Below are 17,954 nucleotides of genomic sequence, written 5' to 3'. Positions count from 1 at the left end.
CCAGTTGTTTCGATGCTAGTGGCAGTTATTAATTACTTTTTTTTGTCCTGATTATTTTTTCCAGGAAGTGGGATACCAGCATGGGAAAACTGTATTTAATGTGTGGTGCAGGAGTGGAGTCCTTGACAAGATGTTAAAGGACAGGCAAGAGATCTGCAAATCCAAAACTGATGTAAGTGCTCAGTGAAATGCTCTGTTCTGGAGAGTTATTTCTCATTTCTTGTTCCACAAACCTGGGGTGGTACCTGGAAGTTTTCTTGCTACAAGGAGCTGCTCTGTCCCAAAGGATGTGAATCAGGATAGCTGGCATTGATCCCAGCTGGCTTTCAGTTTGTGACTCAAAAGACTCTCAGATGCTTTCAGAAAACTTGATTTAAAGCCTTGCTGGAGAGGTGTTTCTAGCCAAGAATTCACATCTCTGCAGGGATGGAGCCTTCTTGTTTTGTTGCTTTTCTTCCTCACTCCTCTCTTCCCAAAGGCATTTTGTAGAAGCCTTCCTGAGGTCTGTGGTGCTGCTGAGGGATGTCCCACACCTCATCCTGACCAGTTCAGCACAGCCAAGCAGTTACTGTGAATTCCTGGGGATGGTAAATCCACAGGCTGGATTCTCTTGCTGTGTGATTGTGGATGTCTACTTACAAGTAGAGAAAAACCTCTTGGTTTTGCCTGAACTCAGCCCCTGGAGTTGGTTTCACAGCTCAGTGGTTTGGATTTCTTGGTGGGGAAGTTCCAGTTTTTAAAAAACAATTACCACCTTTTTGAGGAATTTGGATAATATATTATAATATATTTAATGTAATATCCTTCCTCTCCTTTGCATCCCTCTGATTTGAAACCCAAGTGCTACAAAGGCTTCCCGTTTTACCCAATAATTCTTCTTTATCATCTTGTAGAGAGAGGGAAATGAGCAGTAATTCTTCAAGTGATGGCCAGAATGAATCATAACTGTGGTGAGGCTCACTGAGGGAAGTCAAGTGAGGTGACAGACGACACTGAGGATTTGCAGCTCTCCAGGGTGGGAGGCAGAGCACTTTGGCTCTCTTTGGAGATGTGGAGAGGAAGGGCAGCCCTGGCAGGAGGGACAGCCCAGGGATGAGGGGTGGATGATCCCTCAGTGTCAGCAGAGGCTGTGAGTCACTGAGGGGATGGAATGGCTCTGCTGGGATGAGATGAATGTCACCCCAGCTCCAGGGGAATGACACTTCCATCAGCAGGTGGATCTGCCCACGCTGCCTGGCAGGGCCAGAGTGCCTTTGGAAGGAGCACACAGGGACAGCCAGGGAGGTGATCCATGAGGCTGAGGAGCCCCCAGACCCCTCAGGCTGTGATTTCCTCCTGGATGAGGAGGTGCTGTAGTGTGACTGCAGAAGATGAGTCCTCAATCCACCTCTGATCTCTCCTGATCAGACATGAGGGGTTCAGGTTTTGTGGTGAAAGTCAGAAGGAGAAGTCAAGGGAGGGGAAATTGTGTGTCTCAGAAACTGTTGTGTCCTACTTCAGCCTCCCTTCTATCACCAGCCAGTAACAAGGCTCAAACATTTCCATTGCTCTGACAAACACTTATTTTAAAGAAGGCTGCTTTTAAAATTGCCCTTTTATGGGATACAGTAATGGAGGGGAATATTTCACTTAAATCATGGTATCACAGCAGCGTGATGGACATTTGTCACACCCACCGTGGGCTTTGTGACACTTCTCTGCCCTGCAGATCAAATGTCTCACCTCCTCATGGCACACACAGCCTGGCCCTGCACTCACTCGATAATGAGGCACCAAGTGCTGATTGCTGAGGTGCCAAAGCATGGAAATAACAGGGTTGGGAGAGTGACTCACCAACCTCACGGGTTACAGAGCAGGAACCAGGGGCTCTGTGCATCCCTGCTCCAGCCTGTGCTCCCAAGGACCTGCAGGATCATCTGCTCATCCTCCTAAAACTCCAGAGCCCACTGAAACCCAAGATTTTTGCATCTGACTTTTGTTTTGGGAGATTTATTTCTGTGGAATAACAGCTGTTGCAGCTCCCACTGGGGCCTTTGTCTTGCTTTCCTTAGTCCGTTAGAGTCACTTAAGTCCTTTAGCTGTGTTATCTTCCAGGCAGAGCAGCTGATATTTTTAACTTGCCTTTCATTAGCAAAGGTTTTGATGCTTTATATGTTTCAGTTCTTCATCTATTTCTGGAGTGCACAACATCTGAGAGCTGAGTGCCATTTCTTATCGTCTCGTTTCCATGTCGTGAGCATTGAAATTTTATTTAAAAATCCAGATATTTATTCATTTAGATGCTTTCCCTTTGCTTTGATCATTCAGTCCCTGTTTATCTTGTCTGCAAAATGCAAATACTGAAGACACAAACAACAGGAACCTTACATAAACTTTACTTTGTGCAGCCCTTACTCTTCCCCAGCATGGAATGCTGCAGCACCGTTAATTGGATCTCCTTGGGGAAGTTTTGTCTACTGAGGTGTTATTCATAGTCAAAGCTAAATATAATCCAGCAGACTACAATAGTAACTGTCTTTCTCCTCTAATTTATTTCATGAAGATTGTGCCAAAGAGAAGACTTTCCTCCTTGGAAAGAAGAAGTATCAGAGAGGTTTGAGAGTAGCTTTCAGGTGGATCTGAGACACTTCTTTGCTTTGTGTTATCTGATGGGAGGGTGATTTTGTCCTTAAAAGTAGTGAGAGGAAGCACTTAAACATTAAACTCCTGTCTGTAAAGCACCAAAGGAGTGTGGGAAGACACCTGGTTTCCCACAAGTGGTTTTCCAGTCCTGGTGCTGAGGTTTTGGGTGCATGTGCCTGCTCAGGTGCCCATCCCATCCCATCCCATCCCAAGCTGCTCTCTGTCTGCTGGGAGCTCCCAGGGACAGCCTGGCCTTGTGTGCCCCAGTGCTCTGTGCTCTGTGCTCTGTCCTTGTCCCCATGGGTTTTGGGGTGCAGGGACAGCCTCAGCCATGGCTGTGTCTGTGGGGTGGCCAGAGGCTGCAGTGTCCCTCACTGAGTCATGTGGAGCTGCCAAGGAGCTTTTCTTCCCTGTCCTGGGGGAGAGCTTTCTGCAGATGCTGCACTGGGAACATTCAGGTTGGATGTTCAAAGTGAGCCTGGGCTGACTAATCCTTTCCAGCAGCTCCTTCACAGTCACAATGAGCTTCCCAACCTCTTTCTATTTTCCAGTGTGTGTGTCCTGAGCTACTGCTGTTCCATTTCATACAGGCACCTTTTCATTCCCTCCAGGCTTTTCTCTGCCCACTGTTGCCCACCAGCTGCATGTCCTGGATCTGCTCTGTGCTGTGGCTGTTCTAAATCACATCAAAATCAGCTACAGATGAAAGGTCAACTGAGAGCACTTTGCTGCAGCAGCAATGGGCTGCTGCTGTGACCCCACAGGGGTTGTATGATTCTCAGGGTTGCTGTTCTTGCCAGAAGAGCAAAGGATTGTTCATAAACCCCTGTGTTAGGGAGCTGCCCAGGCTGGGAGCATGTGGGTAGGTCTGGGTGCTTGGAAAGACAACTGTCACAGCAATTCCTGGCAGCCCAGTCCCCTTGCCAGCTCTTCCCCATGGCTTTCCTCTGGGCTGGGGCTGTTGCTGTGTTCATTAAACTCCCTGGGGTTAAAAAAAGGTGAGAGGTGCTCAGGTGTCCCCCTGGTGACCTTGTGCCTGGCCTCGAGCAGGGAGGTGGGGCTGCAGGCAGCTCTTCAATGCCAGAGTTGGGTTTTCTTAGAGGAGAGTGGAGCAGGAGCTTCTCAAAACAGAGAGCACTCAGCTCACTGCTTGGGTGAGATGGAGTAAAAATAGCAAAGGTTATTGGAAAGAGGAAGGGCAGTGGGAGATGTCTCTCTGCAGGACCTTGCTCGCTGCAGCCCCTACAGCTCTGGGGTTTGCAGGGGTCCCTGGGGGTTCCTGGTCACCCCAGCAGCCACCTGTCCCTGCAGCCTCTGTGGCATCCCTCCAGCTGAGGGGTGGGCTGTATGTGTGTCCCACCTGGACACCTCCCAAGGGAAAGCAAAGTCTCCCTGGGAGCTGCACCTGGCCCAGCCAGACCCTCTTATAAAGTGGAGCTGATGGAGAGTAAACAAGTGGAGTGAGCTCTGTCTGTCCCAGGGCCCAGACCCTCCTGTTCTGGTCTCTGGGGTCTTTTCTATAGTGGGCTAGATTTTTAATAGGGCTTTTTGTTGCATGGGTGGAATAGGAGCCATTAGAGCATGCTCCACTGTTGGGAATCCCATCTCTGCCACCAGACCTGCCTCAGGAGAGCTGTTGTGAGGATTTCTCACTGATGAGTAATGGCTTTTGAGGGGGCAGCTGTGCAGAATCTGTGTGTCTGGAGCTTTGTCTGTTCGCTATCGTTTTTATCCAGTCTCGACTTGTTTGGATTTTCTGTGTGTATTTGCTAACATACCTTCACCTTGTGCCTGTGTTTCAGAACGTGACCTGTCCCACCACGTCCTTCACAGACCTGGCAGAGATCGTGTCCCGCATTGAGCCTGTCAAGGCTCCAGTGGCAGACGGTGAGTGGGGCAGGGAAGGGCAGCAGCAGCGACAGCTCCTGCTCTGCCTGCCAGCCTGCCTGCTCCCTGGGAGCAGGGAGGAGCCTGCTAGGCACTGCCAGCCATGGGGGGACATTCCCTGCTTCCCCCAGAGCCCCTCCTGGGCTGTGCCACAGGACAGACCCTCCGTGTCCCCTCCTGCCACCTCCTCCAGGACAGTTGGATCAGTCAGGATGTCCTTGCCATGGTGAGGCACCTGCTGGCAGCCTGGTGTGCTCCAGTGTGAGGTCCTGGTGGGAATAATCCCTGCTCAAGTCTCATCTGAGGGAAATAACACAAGAGTGGCAGCTCAGCTTCCATCCCCTGGGGCTGTCCTGTGTCCTTCTGCTGGCTCTGCTCCTCTTTGGTGCTGAGCTGGGAGGAGGCTGAGTTAAAGCTCTGCCTGCAGGATGTTTTCCCTGCTGTCGTGAGTAGGATCAGGAGTGACTCAGTGACAGCACTGGCTCAGTGCTTTTTGTGTGCTCCTGTGATGGGAGCAGAGTGAACTGGTGAGGAGCAGGTATCCCCTGCATGGTGACACAAAGGTGCTCTGTGCCCTGGCACAGCCCTGCCCTGCAGAGCAGCTCCCTGTTCTTGGAGCTCCCAGATCCAAAATCAGAGCCCAGATCAGAGCCTTGCAGGCCTGAAACCCCCGAGTGTGTCACCAGGGCTGGAGCTCTTTCTAAACAGTCTCTTCCCCTCCTCCTGATTCTTGTTCCTGCAGAGGGAAAGCTAAAGTTAGCAGTGCTCCCATCTGTGACTGTTTGTAGAGATGTCCCTGTGGTAATTTGAAATGCTAATTACAATCATATGCCTTACGAAGAAAATATTAATCAAGTGTGGTTGAAGCAGCCATTGTGAATAAGAGTGAAGAGTTCATGGTATGTGGTTATTTAAGGCTCAGGCACTGAGACTTGCTAAGATTTAACCAGAGCACTGGGACAGATCCTCCTCCTTTATATAGTTCCTGATTATTCCCTCGTTAGGATCCTGCTTTCTGCCGAGTGAGGCTGTGGATGTGAGTGTAGCAAATGGACTTGGCTCAGGGAGCAGATGTGGCACACTGTGGGCTGAGGAGGGGCAGTGCAGGGGCTGCTGGGGATGGAATGGGATGGGCAGGAGCCACATGTTCCTCCAGGATGCTGCAATCCATCCTCCAGAGTCTGGGGGAGGGCAGGATGGGATGGCAGGAGAGTCGTGCACGTGGGCACTGTGTGGTGGAGGTTCCTTGGTGTTGCTGCTGTGAGTGGCTGCAGGGCCCCTGCCTGTGTTTGGGTGGCAGTGACAGCAGTGACATTCCTCTGTGTACTGGATGCACAACACCATTTCTGCTAAAGAGGTACATGGAGCTGTGGAGGCAGGTGTGTGGCAGGTGAGCTCAGGGGGAGGGTGACACCTCCCTGGGGTGGCCTTATGGCTCCTCCAGGCTGGTGAGCCCTGGCATTGGGCTGCTGTGCTGGTAAAGGTGCTCTGAGGCTTGTGGCCCATGGAGGGAGGTGACAGGGAGCTGCTTGGTGGCCTGGCTGTGAACCTGCACTGTCACCTTTGTTCTCCCTGGAAATCCCTTCTGAGGGAGACTCTGATCACAGAGACTAAAAGGCTCTGCCTGTTCTGACATCACACGGCAGCTCTCAGGCTGGGTGAGGAAATTGTGTCAGTAATTTTGTTCTGAAGAAAGCAAAGGGAAAGGCCCACGTTCTGATGGATGGGGAAGGGTCAGCACAGAGGGTGAGCAGCCTGGATGGGGCAGAAGATGTGTGGGTTTTGTGGGAAAAGGGCTGGGGAGTTTCTTCTCTACTCTCGAGCACACTGAGAGCAGTGACCAAAGCCATTTAAATTTTTTTAAAAGGGAGCCTGTCCCTCAGGCAGGGCTGAGCAGAGGGACCCAGGTAGCAGAGTGCTGGGGCACAGGTGCCTCATTTCACAGCAGCATTGGTGGTCCTGTTCCTGTTCTCCATCCTCAGCCAGGATCATCCATCTGTTCAGCTGTAATTTGGGTTCAGAGTGCTGTGGCTGTGGCCAGGGGAGCACAGGTGCCATTCCCCAGGGTGGCTCTGTCACATCCCTGCTCAGGCTGCCACCTGGGAGGGATAGCTGAGCCCAGGAGATCAAGCACTTGTAGCAATGGTAATTTTTTGGATAAAAGGATTTGGGAAAGAGAAATATTAATGGTGGTGTCAAACGCCTGGGTTTGCCATTCAGCTGGAGCAGGAGACATCCCAAAACCTCTCCAGGGACACAATTAGCAGGCACCAGGTCATTCTCTGTGTCTTTTCTGCTTAAAAAGAACTTTTCAGAAGCAGCACTAATGTGGCTGAGGCTGTGCTGAGCTGCTGGTTCCTGATTTACCCCGAGGCCTGGCAGTGCCACTGTGGGAACCTCTCCAGCCACACCACAAGTGTCTCCAGCTTTGTGCCTGCAGGAATCAGGCACTTATCAAAGAAATACCACCAGCTGCAGAAGCATGAGGCAGATCTCTGAGTGGGGAAAACCTGCCCTTTCTGCAGGGATGTGCTCTCCCTGCTCAGGGACCTTTCCATGCTGGAACCTCCTCTTGGCTGGCTGGATTTTGGGCTGTGCTCTTTGGGTGGTGGGGAGTTAAGCACAGCAAAGAGGCCTCAGTCCTGCTTGGTGCCTCTGGGAGGTTTTGTAGTGCCCAGAAGAGTCACTGTGAGCCTCAGCCTCCATGGAAGGTGACATCTGGGGACAGCAGGGCCACCTCCTGCTCTCATTTCCTCCCCTCCAGCACCCAGAGCTCCTTTGCAAAGATGTGAGGAGGGTTACCCCTCTCTTGGTTTTGTGTCTGTAGAAAGACCTGTTAAATGCTGAGTAGTTCTGGGAAAATCAAGGAGTTTGGTTTTGATGGCAGCTGGTTTTATTGGATGTATAAACTCCAAACTCTTGTTTGTGGTGTCTGTTGCTGTTAAGATGAGTTTCCAGTTTCTCTGGTGTATTATCATTAGAGGGTTTAGTAAAAACTAACAATCACTCTCTAATTCACAGTAAAAAAACCCCACTAAAATAATAAAAGAAAATAAAAAAGACCAAATGTCTTTAATCCCAATGTTCTAGCAGTTGGTTGTGGTTGTGTGTTAGGAGAAACGGCTGTGGAACAGACTGTGCTGTTGTCTTCAGCATGGAGCAGATGCTGTTGACGACTCCCAGGAGAAATACTTAATCAAGGATCCGGTTTAAACAGGAGCCACTCTCTTCCCCAGTGGGCTGAATCCCAGGTATTGCTTCAGAGCACACTGGAATTAACTCAGGAAAGGGGTGGAAGAGCTGGTGTCACACAGACGGGATTTTAATGGTCACCATAAAATGTCATTGTCACGCCTTAAGTTGCCTCCTGAAGATGCTGCCAGCACAGGAAGGTGCTGCTTGCCACAGGCTCTGCCTCGCTGCCCACAAGTGTCACCTGGGGCTGGGACAGCTCTGCAGGGGCTGCCGGTGCCCTGGGGTGAGCTGGGGCCATTGATGGGCTCCCCAGCCTGGCACATGAGTGTGGAGTTGCTGAGGGGAGTCAGCTCTGACATCAGGTGGAGTCATGAAAGGGTTTGGGTTGGAAGGGACGTTAAAGCTCATCTAGTGCCACCTCCTGCCATGAGCAGGGACACCTTCCACTATCCCAGGCTGCTCCAAGCCCTGTCCAGCCTGGCCTTGGACACTGCCAGGGATCCAGGGGCAGCCATAGCTTCTCTGGGCACCCTGTGCCAGGGCCTGCCCACCCTCACAGGGAACTTTCTTCCTAATGTCCCATCTATCTCTGCATTCCTTCATCTGAAAGCCATTCCCCCTCATTCTGTCACTCCAGGCCCTTGTGAGGTCCTGCTCCTGCTGCCTGTTTCAGTGATCTCCAGGTGCTGGGAGGGGAATTGGCTCTGCACTGCTGTGTCCTCATGCCATGGGAACAGGCTGGGACTGGGGCCTTGCTGCTGTGTGCTGCTGCAGTGCACAGCTCTCGAGGCTCCCTAAATTATGTTAATCTGCTGGATTACTGGAGAAAGCAAGTGATTGTTCTCTGCAGAGAGGAACAGCATGTGAGTGTCCCCATCCCCTGTGGAACAGAGATTGTGAGACACTCAGTTATCAGCTCTGCTCCAGGCAGAGCTCACTGGATGCCTGGGATCCCTGTTTCCAGAGAGTCTGGGACTGCTGTGTCATGGGGAGTTTGGATTAGTAGCTCAAAGGCTTCTGAAGGTGTCCCACAGGTCTGGTTGGGCTGAGGGGTGGAACAGCAGCTGTGCTGTGAAGGACATTCCCCAGGGAGCATCCCCCCAGTACCAGGGTTTGTCCCTTGGGCTGGGCAGTGGCACCCAGCAGAATGACCTGGACAGCTGGACAGGGCTGTTCCTGCTGTGCTTCCTTGGATTCTGGAGGGCTCCAGGACACCAATTTACAGAGATGGTTAATTTTTAAGTGGCTGGGGAGGTGAGAGCTCTGTGTGAGCAGTCCCAGTTCACTGAGCTGCAGAGAGCTGCTGGCCCTGTCCTGCCCATGGCTGTGCTCAGTGACAATCACTCCTCTCCCCATTCCCTGTGCCTCTCTGCCTGCCAGTTAAACGCTGTGCTTTCTCTCTCCTCTCTTTAGATGAGTCAGACTACCAGACTGAGTACGAGGAAGAAGTTCTGGACAACCAGAAGGATGATTATCTCGATTTCATAAGCAACCAGGTTGAGGAAGACTCTGACTCGGTACGAACTGAACTGGAACAAGCAGTGGCTGGTCATTGTTGAGTCCTGGATGAGTGGGGTGAGGTGGATGTGTTGGGAAAGATGCTGAGAGAAGCATCTGGGAAAGACTGGCCGAGGAGGATTGTGCAGAAAGGAGTTTGCTTTTTGTTAGGGCAAACACTGAGTGGCACATGCTCACCCTGAACAGGTCAGTCAGCTACAGTGTGCCACATGTGGCATAACCTGGCCACACTTAAATCCTGGTCCTGCAGCTCTGTGGGTTTGTTCATGAATGGATCAGGGCTGGAGAGGCTGAGGGAGCTGCTTCCTCCAGCTGGGAAGGGAGGAGCTGAAGGGAGGATCTGCCAGCTGCCTGCAGGGTGGGTATGGAGAAGGTGATTATGGGGAAGATGGCAGCAGAGATGCCCAGCAAAAAGCCAAGAGGTGACAAGGCACAACTTGTGCTGAGAGAAACCCTCCCTGGGTGCAGTGGCAACTACTGCCCTGTGCACACAGCTGACACCACCATGGGCTGTGCAGGGAGAGACAGAAACTCCACCCTTGTAGATACCTGAAAAGCAAAATCGATGCCCTGAAGAACCAGCTCCAGCACCTGAGTCAGCCCTGCTTAGAGCAGATGGCTGGATTTATCCTCCAGAGGTCCTTTCCAACCACAGGGGTTTGGTTCTGTGGGACAGCAGGTGCACCTTGAGGTAAATGTGCACTGTGAGACCAGGTGTGCTGTGGTGTGACCCCCGAGCTGAGCAGCACAGCTCAGCCAGGTCCCACCCCTGCTGCTCTGAGTGTGGCTGGTGGGTTTGGAAGATGCCTGTTGTGTTAGTCATGGACAGTTCCTCAGTGGGAGCACGAGGGTGGGTTGGAAGGGTCCATGTGAGGGTGTCAGATGGGGTCACTGTTTGGAGAGACGAGCTGGAGGGATGGGGGTTTTGTTTGTTGGGCTTATCCAAGCTGATGGGAAAGAAGAGGCTGAGGGTTTTATCCAGCTCAGAGAGGGCACTGAAGAATCAGTTTGTTCTTCCTTTTCTCCTGCAGGATGAAGACATGCAGCTGAGGAAGCGCAGGAATGTCCCCAGCGGGGAGGGCCAGGCGAGCAGCACGGGAGAGCCAGGATAGAGCTCGGGAGGGCCTGAGCTGCCAGCTGAGAGCCACAGCCCATCCTACTGCCAGAGCAGCCGTATTTATTTATTTAATACTTCACCAAACCAAACCAATGCCCAGAAGAATGAAGCCAGAGTTCATCCTTCCCCAGCCAGGGCTGGGCACAGCACTGAGCACAGCCTGCACTGTGCCCGAGTCCCCTTGGAGCTCCAGGGAGAGGGAGCTGCTGCCATGGCCTCACTCCTTCTGCAGGTGCCAGGAGCAGCAGGTATTGATCCCAGACTGGCGGAGGGGAAATGTGCAGTTCAAAGCTGCCTTGGTGTTTGCTGCCGTGTTTTTAGCCGTTGTTTTTACTGCCAAGGCCCAAGGAACGCCGGGATCTCCCCTGCAAGGTGCTGGGAAGGCTCCGAGCAGCAGCACTGGAGACAGGGAGGGGTTTGTGGGTTGCAGCGTTGCTTTCTTTTCCTACAAATCAGGTAACTGTGTAATTAACTCCTCAGTGACTTCCAACCACGTACTGGTGAGCAATGCTCCGACAGGAGCAAATCTGAATGTATTTCACTTGAAATCTAAACCTAAGAGATCATTATGAAGGGTGGCCATAGAGCCTGGATCCTCGAGTCATCAGCGGGACATTTACTGATGGATCATGGAACTGACACTTGCTGGGCAACTCTGGAGTCACCACTTGGCTGTACTTGCCCTGTTGAAATAAAGTTATTTTGCTGGACTGAAATGTCTGCGTGTTTCTTTGCATCAGATCCTACAAAGAGAAAGCTGTCAACAACCGAGAGCCCAGCTTGCCTCTGCTTTTATCAGACTTGCAAAGGAACACACACGGTTTCCAGCTGCTCACCCCAGCAGGAGTCACTCTGGGTATTGTCAGGCACTGGGAAGATATCTCCAGTGCTCTGTCCCCAGGGCTGGAGCTGTCGATGGGAGTTGGATTCTGTCCAGACATCCTGTGGTGCTTGCTCAGCTTGTGTCACATCTGTCACTGCCAATGGCTGCATAAGCAAGCTGGTTCTGGCTGTATGTGAACTCCAGCTCAGCCCCAGCTGCAGGTGTTGTTGCCTTGAAGGGATTTGTCATCCAAGCAGAGCACCGAGGACGTTCCCCAGAGCTGCCTCCTTCCCTCAGCTCTCCTGGCCCTCCAGGCATCACCAGAGCTGGGCAGCACCCTGAGGCTAGATATGTGTTTGGTGGCACCACTGAGGATCGTGGTGGTTGTAAAAGCTGTGAATTGCCCTGTTCTCTGCATTTAACCTCCTCTCCTGTCAGACTCCTGCTCTCCTCTAACTGCCCTGCATTGTATTTTACTCTGTCACAGAATCCCAGAATGGTTTGGGTGGGAAGGGACCTTAAAGCTCATCCCATTCCATCCCCTGCCATGGGCAGGGACACCTTCCACCATCCCAGGTTGCCCCAAGTCCTGTCCAGCCTGGCCTTGGACACTTCCAGGGATGGGGTATGTCCATGAATGCACAACCTGTACCCAGGGAGGCCATTCCTTTGACACAAAATGGGATTTTCAAGTGTCAGAGCCCCAGGTCAGTGTTTTGTTTTCAGGTGAAACCACCCAGCCCGGCTGCACCTCTCTGTGGCCCCAGCCCCATCCAGAAGCAATGGAAGCAGTTGGAAATCTTCCCTGCAAAGATCCTCCACATCTCTGATGCAGATTTTGATTAATGCAGTTGTATAGAATATGTTGCAGTTGCTGGAGGCTTTTCCCTGCTATTATAAAGAGTTCATTCTCACAAAGAAAATTTAAAAATGGATTTAGAAGTGGAGGTAGAGCAGTCGGGGGCTTCTGTGGAGGCACAGGCTGCCTGTGGAGCTGGAGAGATTGCATTTCTGGTGAGGCTGGTTACACGATGGTGGTGCTGGTTGTGGGAAAGGCTCTCAGCTGGGACTACTCCTGAAAGTGAGCATGGGTCAGTGCAGGTGAGTGAGTGCAGCTGAGTGCCCAGCTTCCAGCAAATCTGCTCCAGGCAAACATCTTGTGCAGCAGGAGCACAGTTCAGAGCTTTGTTTGCTTGGTAAGGGATTGGCAAACCAGATGTGAGGCCCTTCAGTGTCTGTATTTATAGGTGGTTACACTCCAGGAACCTCTCCCTGGAAAATGGGGATCAGAACTGGAGCACAGACACCCCAGAGATGCCCGAGGTCCTCTGGCTGCCCTTACCAAGCCCATCCTGAGCCATCTGCCTCCAAAGGATACAACTGAAACCGAAAGTGCCTTCAGCAGAAGTTGGATCCAACCTCCTGGCAATGGACAGACTGTGTTTGTCACATCCCTGTGCTGTGCTCCTGGAGCAGCAGCCAATTCCCTGTGTTCCTTCTGCCCAGGGCATCCCCCAGCCAGGGACAGAACAGGCACCTCGGGTTATTGTCCAGAAGAATGAGAGCTCTTTCAGCCTGAGCCTAGCTGCTCGAGTTCCAGGAGAGCTCTTCCCCTCTGTTGAAACAGGTAATTCATTTCCAAGCTGTGTATTTTCCCTATAAACATCCCGGCAGCCAGACGTGCTCCTGGAGCCTGGGTGGGAAATGCTGGGCTCATTGAGGGAGCCACAGAAAACACAAATATTGGGCTCCTGAGTGTGCTAATTAGAGCCTCTCTATTTGCTTTGTACCCTGTGCCACGGGGGAACAGCACTTAGTTCAGATGTATGAATTCAGAAGATGAACTTCTGATGCGAGACTGAAAGTCTCTCCTAAATAATTGATCACGTCTTTCCTCCCTGCTGCCTCTTCCATACTGAGCCCTGGACATTAAACCAATCTGTTCTTCCATGCTGAGGAATGCAAACTAATAATGGTACAAATCTAAAAGCAGAATTGTTTTTCCATCTCACTTTGCTGCTGGCTGGGTGCTGCCCAGCTGCCTGACTGGGCAAGGCAAAGTCCAAGAGGTGGATCAGCCCTGTGCTGCTCCTACTCCCAGGGGCACCCCAATGTCCCTGTGCAGTTCCATGGCAGGAGGTTTGAATCGTTCCCTGCCCACTTGGACACCAGTCCTGCCCCAAGGAGCCAGTGCTGTGTCACCCCTTTGTCCCCCAGGCTGTGCTTTGCTGGAAATGCTGTGGGAGGAGCATGGTTGAAAGAGCCTGAGGCTCCTCTCTCCTGGCCTGGGCCAGGTGCCACCTGGAAACCACCCTGCAGTTTCCTCATAGGTGTGTGACATCCCCAGGAAGGTGAAATCTGGCCAGAAGTGGGATGAATTTGGCTTTCTTGGAGGAGCTGAAACAGCTGCTGAGGTCTGAAGGCTTCATTGAGGATGAAGACACAAAGCTTATTCCCACAACAAACCTGGTGCCAGCCAGTGCCAACCCTGAGGCAGCAGGATTGGAGCAAGATGCTGAGGAGCCATGGCCATGAGCAGGAACTGTAGTGGGAATGTTCTCCTCCAAACCTTCTGCTGACACATCTGGTGGGGGTAAAGCCTTGACTGAGCATGCAGAAATGAGTTCGAACTCCCATCCTGCGCACTGCCTGGGCTGAGCCCTCCAAACAGCCAGAGTGAGGGAACACCCATGGGCTCTGCAGTGCCCAGGGCTGCTGTCCTGAGGCCACTCAGCAGGGAGGGAACCAGGCTCCCTCTGGAGAGGAAGGGAGGGTGTTTGGGCTTGTCCCCACTGAGGGCTGGTGGCAGTGGCACTCTTGTTGCCATGGGCAGCACCCTGAGGCCAATCTACTGCAAATGGCTCAGCGCAAGCAACAAACTCAGTTGCTTCTTTAAAGCAGCCACACGAGTACCTAGAGAATCTCCAGTGGGATTTAGAAGGAAGAAGGAAGCTCCTGTCCAAAACCTCCAGAAGCCTGCCCAGGCTGGGTGAGAGCTTTGATCTGTGCAGTGGGGCTCTGGCTCATGCCCAGCTGGTTGTGACAGCTCCTGCTGTGGTTTCTCAGGTTTCTGTCCCTGTGTGGGGCTGAGGTGTCCCTGCAGCCCCTGCAGGCTCTGCTCCACAGAGGGATGGCCAGGCTGTGCTGGGGCCCAGCGATGCTCCTTCCCTGGCAGACGTCATTCTCCCTGCGTGTTGTTCCCAAATTAATCTCATCCTCTTCACTCGTGCTCCCTGACCTCCCCCGAGGTGTGATTTTCCCTGTGTGCCACCCGAGGGCTGTTTGAGCTGTTGAGATGTGGGGGCTTTGCTGAGCCACTGGTTTTCACTCGCTGTTGCTGCAAGAGCTGGCAAGAAAATCAGCAAACAAGAAATACATGGAAAATATTTTTCTCTCCCTCCAGGACTCCACGTGGCAGGACTGGCACCTGCCACTGCCACTATCCTGAGAGGCCCACCAAAACATGGCCATGGGACACCAGGTTTCACCATGCTGTCCCAGGGCAGGAGGCACTGGCATTGGTAAGGTGTTGTTTGTTTGATGAATAGGATTTTGGGACATTTTGCTGGCAATGAGTGCCATAAATATCTCTTCCCAGCTGCTGGCTGGTTCTGCTCCCACTGGCACTGGTGGGGTTTGCATTTGTGCTCTTTGTCCCTGTTCATGGAGGGTCTGACCCTCTTTTTCCCCATGGCTTTAATTTGGCTTTGGTAAAAAGTGCTGAAAGGAGCTGGCAGAGCATCCACACTTTTACCTGCATGCCATGTTTTCCGCTTTGGGAAACTGGGTTTGGGCACAGCCACCTGTGGATGCTGAGTGTGAAAGCTGGGACATGCCAGCGTGTCCAGCTCACTGCAGCCTGGGGACATCCATGCCTCAAGTCAGCATTGCCAACCCCCTTCTGACATGGGGGTGTTTGGGGAAGCTTTGGTGGCACCAGCAAAGGCAATGAAAGCATTTGCATGTTGTTTTGAAAAAAAATAATATGGAAAATGAAAAGTAAACCCCAAGTGGTACTAATGTCCCTCCTGGTTTTGGAAGAGAATATACCACAAATATACACGTGTGTGCCAAAATGGTTCCTGGAGGTTCCTTGCAGGCAGCAGGAGCAGCATTCTGAGCACTGGGAAGGCGCCTGTGGTCTGAGCATTACTTAGCTCAGATGTAGCATTTTCATGTGGCAGAGCTGTGGTCACCACTCACCACCCCAGCATCAGCAGGACAGCTTTAATTAAGCCTCATGCACTCAGGGGTTATGGACAGGAATGAGCTTCCCATCAGGAAGCAGCAGGGCCCCAGCTCTCGAAAGGCAGTGGTTTATCCCTAAGGAGTGACATTTGTGTCCATCGTGCCCTCCAGGCAGAGCTGTGCTGAGCCCTGGATGGCACAGACACCCCTGACACCAGGCAGGAGTTGGTACTGGTGAGGTACAAGTGCGAGCAGTGCTGCTGGAAATCCTCCTTTTTGGGGATTTGTCCCTGGCAGTGTGGCTGGCAGTGAGGGAGGCTCAGTAGTGCTGTGGGCACTCCTGTCCTGGCAGGGCCGAGCACAGCTCCTCACTGCAGCACTCATGCGGGGGATAATTTGGGATCAGCAAGAACACCAAATGTGCATTAATTTTAAATGTACCATAAATGACACATTTTTTCCTTGAAGAAGGCACATTAGACGTGATGCACAGCCCCAGGGGAATGTGTCGGGTAAGACTGGTGCAGAGCAGCCCTGCCCTGGGCTGAGTGTGCTTGAGCACGTTGCTGCTGCATAGGCAAGTATAGAGGTCACAGGTGACCCCAAATGCCCTGTTTGCCCTTGGCATTGCTGGCCAGGGTGCTCTGCTGGAGCCAGGGAGGCACAGGGAGGTGCTTTGTGGCCCTGGCTGTGCCTGCAGCTGCATTCGCATCCAGCGTGAGGTTTTGCTCCATCTGAAACGTGAGCGTCCAGCTCTGCGTGGGCTGAGCTGTGAAACCCTCCTTCCTCGAGTGACTAATGGCTGCCTCGAGGCACAGGCTCTCGGGGGAAGGTTTCAGCTGATCCCTGCCACTGCCAGAAGGGCTGTTTATGCATTTGGAATGAGCATTTGCCCAGCCTGTGCGGGGTTTTGGCTCTTGTATGGGCAGATGAGGGACACGAGTGTCAGCTCTGCTGTCCTTGGTGTCATTGTTCTCAGTCCTGTGCTTTCCTCTCTCCCACTGGTGTGGTTCTGCTCCCCCAGGGTGTGACCAGGTTGTTGCTGCTGTTCCTGTCCTGATTTGGGTGCTGAATTTGCTGGAAGTGGTAGGTGGGTGACTTCTCTCCCTCTCTCTCCCTTTCTCTCCCCTTCTCACACTGAACTACTGCCCCATGGCTCAGCCCCAGCACTGTCACCTGGTGGCTGTAAAATACCTCCCCTTCACTTGCATCCTTGCTGGAAATAGAAAGCTTTTAAGGAAGTAAAGTTCAGAAAAGCTTCTCGAGCTGGGCTGGCAAAGCGATGGACCCCTGGGATTTCAGGGGTAATGAGGCAGCAAAGAGCTGGCCAGGATGAGGCTGTTCTGGCCTCGTGTGTCAGTGCCTGGGCTGCTGACACGAGTGCTGACACGGGGCTGAACAGCCAAGCAGCCATAGCCACCTTGGAGACTCGTGCTGGGACATGAACTTGGTGCTGAAGGAGACTTTGGTCCTGAAAGCAGAGGGGAGAGCTGAACTTTGCAGGGGTATTGGGCTGAGTGTGTCTCTTTATAGAGCTGTTCTACAAAGAAGTGAACCTTGCCATGCACTCCAAGTGTCAGGAAAGAGGTTTCCCAAGTGCCCGAGAGAGAAGATCAGGACAGATTCATCAGCTGCTCAGTGACAACGGGAATGAGCCTGGTCCCTGATCGAGCCATGGGCAAAATGGACACCAGCCCCTGAGCATGGAGCACACATCAGAGCAGCTCCACTCCCCATGCCTGCGAGTGCTCAAGGCGAGGTGGGACAGGGCTTGGAGCATTGAGAAATGTCCCTACCTATGGCAACACGATGAGATTTAAGGTACCTCTCAACCCAGGCTGTGATTTTATCATCACCAGAGTCAAGCTGGGAGCTCCATAAGGCCCAGCTGGGCTGGCTACACAGTTTGGCCCACTGGGAAGCTGAGCTGTTGCAGATAACTCCCTTGGGTACCCAAATCCAGGCTGTGTCTGTGCCAATCTGGAAGCTGCTGATTTCATCCGAGGCGAAGGAAAAGTGGAAATGCAGAGCCCAGCCAAGAGGCTGCTGAGTCCCTGCAGAGCAGCACCCACCTGAGAGCCCTGCACATGGCCCTGCTGCAGACAGCCCTGGCTCCCACAGGACCCTCCTCCTCCTCCCCAGAATCTGCCCCTGGGTTCTGTGCAGATCCACGGGGAGGCAAAGCACCACGTGCTGGGGACAGACTGCCCTGGGGAGGCTGTTCCTGGGGCTGGCAGCATCTTCCCCAGCACGTGGGGACCCAGCAGGGCGAGTGCTCTGCCTTCCCAAAGTAGGTCACGCCGTGAACTCGAGCGATGGTGTGGGCAGAGCTAAAAATACCGGCAGAGCTGAGCACTTCCCCAGCAGCTGCGAGGGGCTATGGCCTCACCGGGTCGGACTGTGGCCATCAGAGGGTCACCAGGGCTGCTGGGGCTGCTGGGGCTGGGCTGGTTTAGGAGCAGGTGATGGAAAAGCCTCTCTGGGGCTGCAGGTGCAGAATCTACACAAAAAAATGTCTCTCTGCTAGTGGTGCATAAATCATTGCAGGTCACCTGGCAGTTGGGCCCCTGCTCTGTGCACAGACCCTCCTGTGAGCCTGGGATG

General features: G+C 52.8%; 1 protein-coding gene across 2 annotated transcripts in view; it reads left to right on the top strand.

The window, feature by feature from the left end:
* PNPLA7 (patatin like domain 7, lysophospholipase) overlaps nucleotides 1–11,055 on the top strand; it is a 123,859-nt gene extending 112,804 nt beyond the window's left edge. For both annotated transcript variants that reach the window (XM_085076430.1, XM_085076429.1), the window contains exons 33-36: nucleotides 65–172; nucleotides 4,425–4,509; nucleotides 9,118–9,221; nucleotides 10,254–11,055. In XM_085076430.1, coding sequence (XP_084932556.1) covers nucleotides 65–172; nucleotides 4,425–4,509; nucleotides 9,118–9,221; nucleotides 10,254–10,334 — 378 coding nt within the window. In that variant the 3' untranslated portion in view covers nucleotides 10,335–11,055. The remainder of the gene's footprint in view (nucleotides 1–64; nucleotides 173–4,424; nucleotides 4,510–9,117; nucleotides 9,222–10,253) is intronic.
* The last annotated feature ends 6,899 nt before the right edge of the window (nucleotides 11,056–17,954 follow it).

The sequence above is a fragment of the Lichenostomus cassidix genome, chromosome 17 (genome assembly GCF_008360975.1).
Source record: "Lichenostomus cassidix isolate B80296 chromosome 17, HeHo_3.0, whole genome shotgun sequence".
Classification (NCBI taxonomy): Eukaryota; Metazoa; Chordata; class Aves; order Passeriformes; family Meliphagidae; genus Lichenostomus; species Lichenostomus cassidix.
The sequence above is the reverse complement of the archived record's forward strand: the minus strand, read 5'-3'. Positions and strand labels throughout refer to the sequence as shown.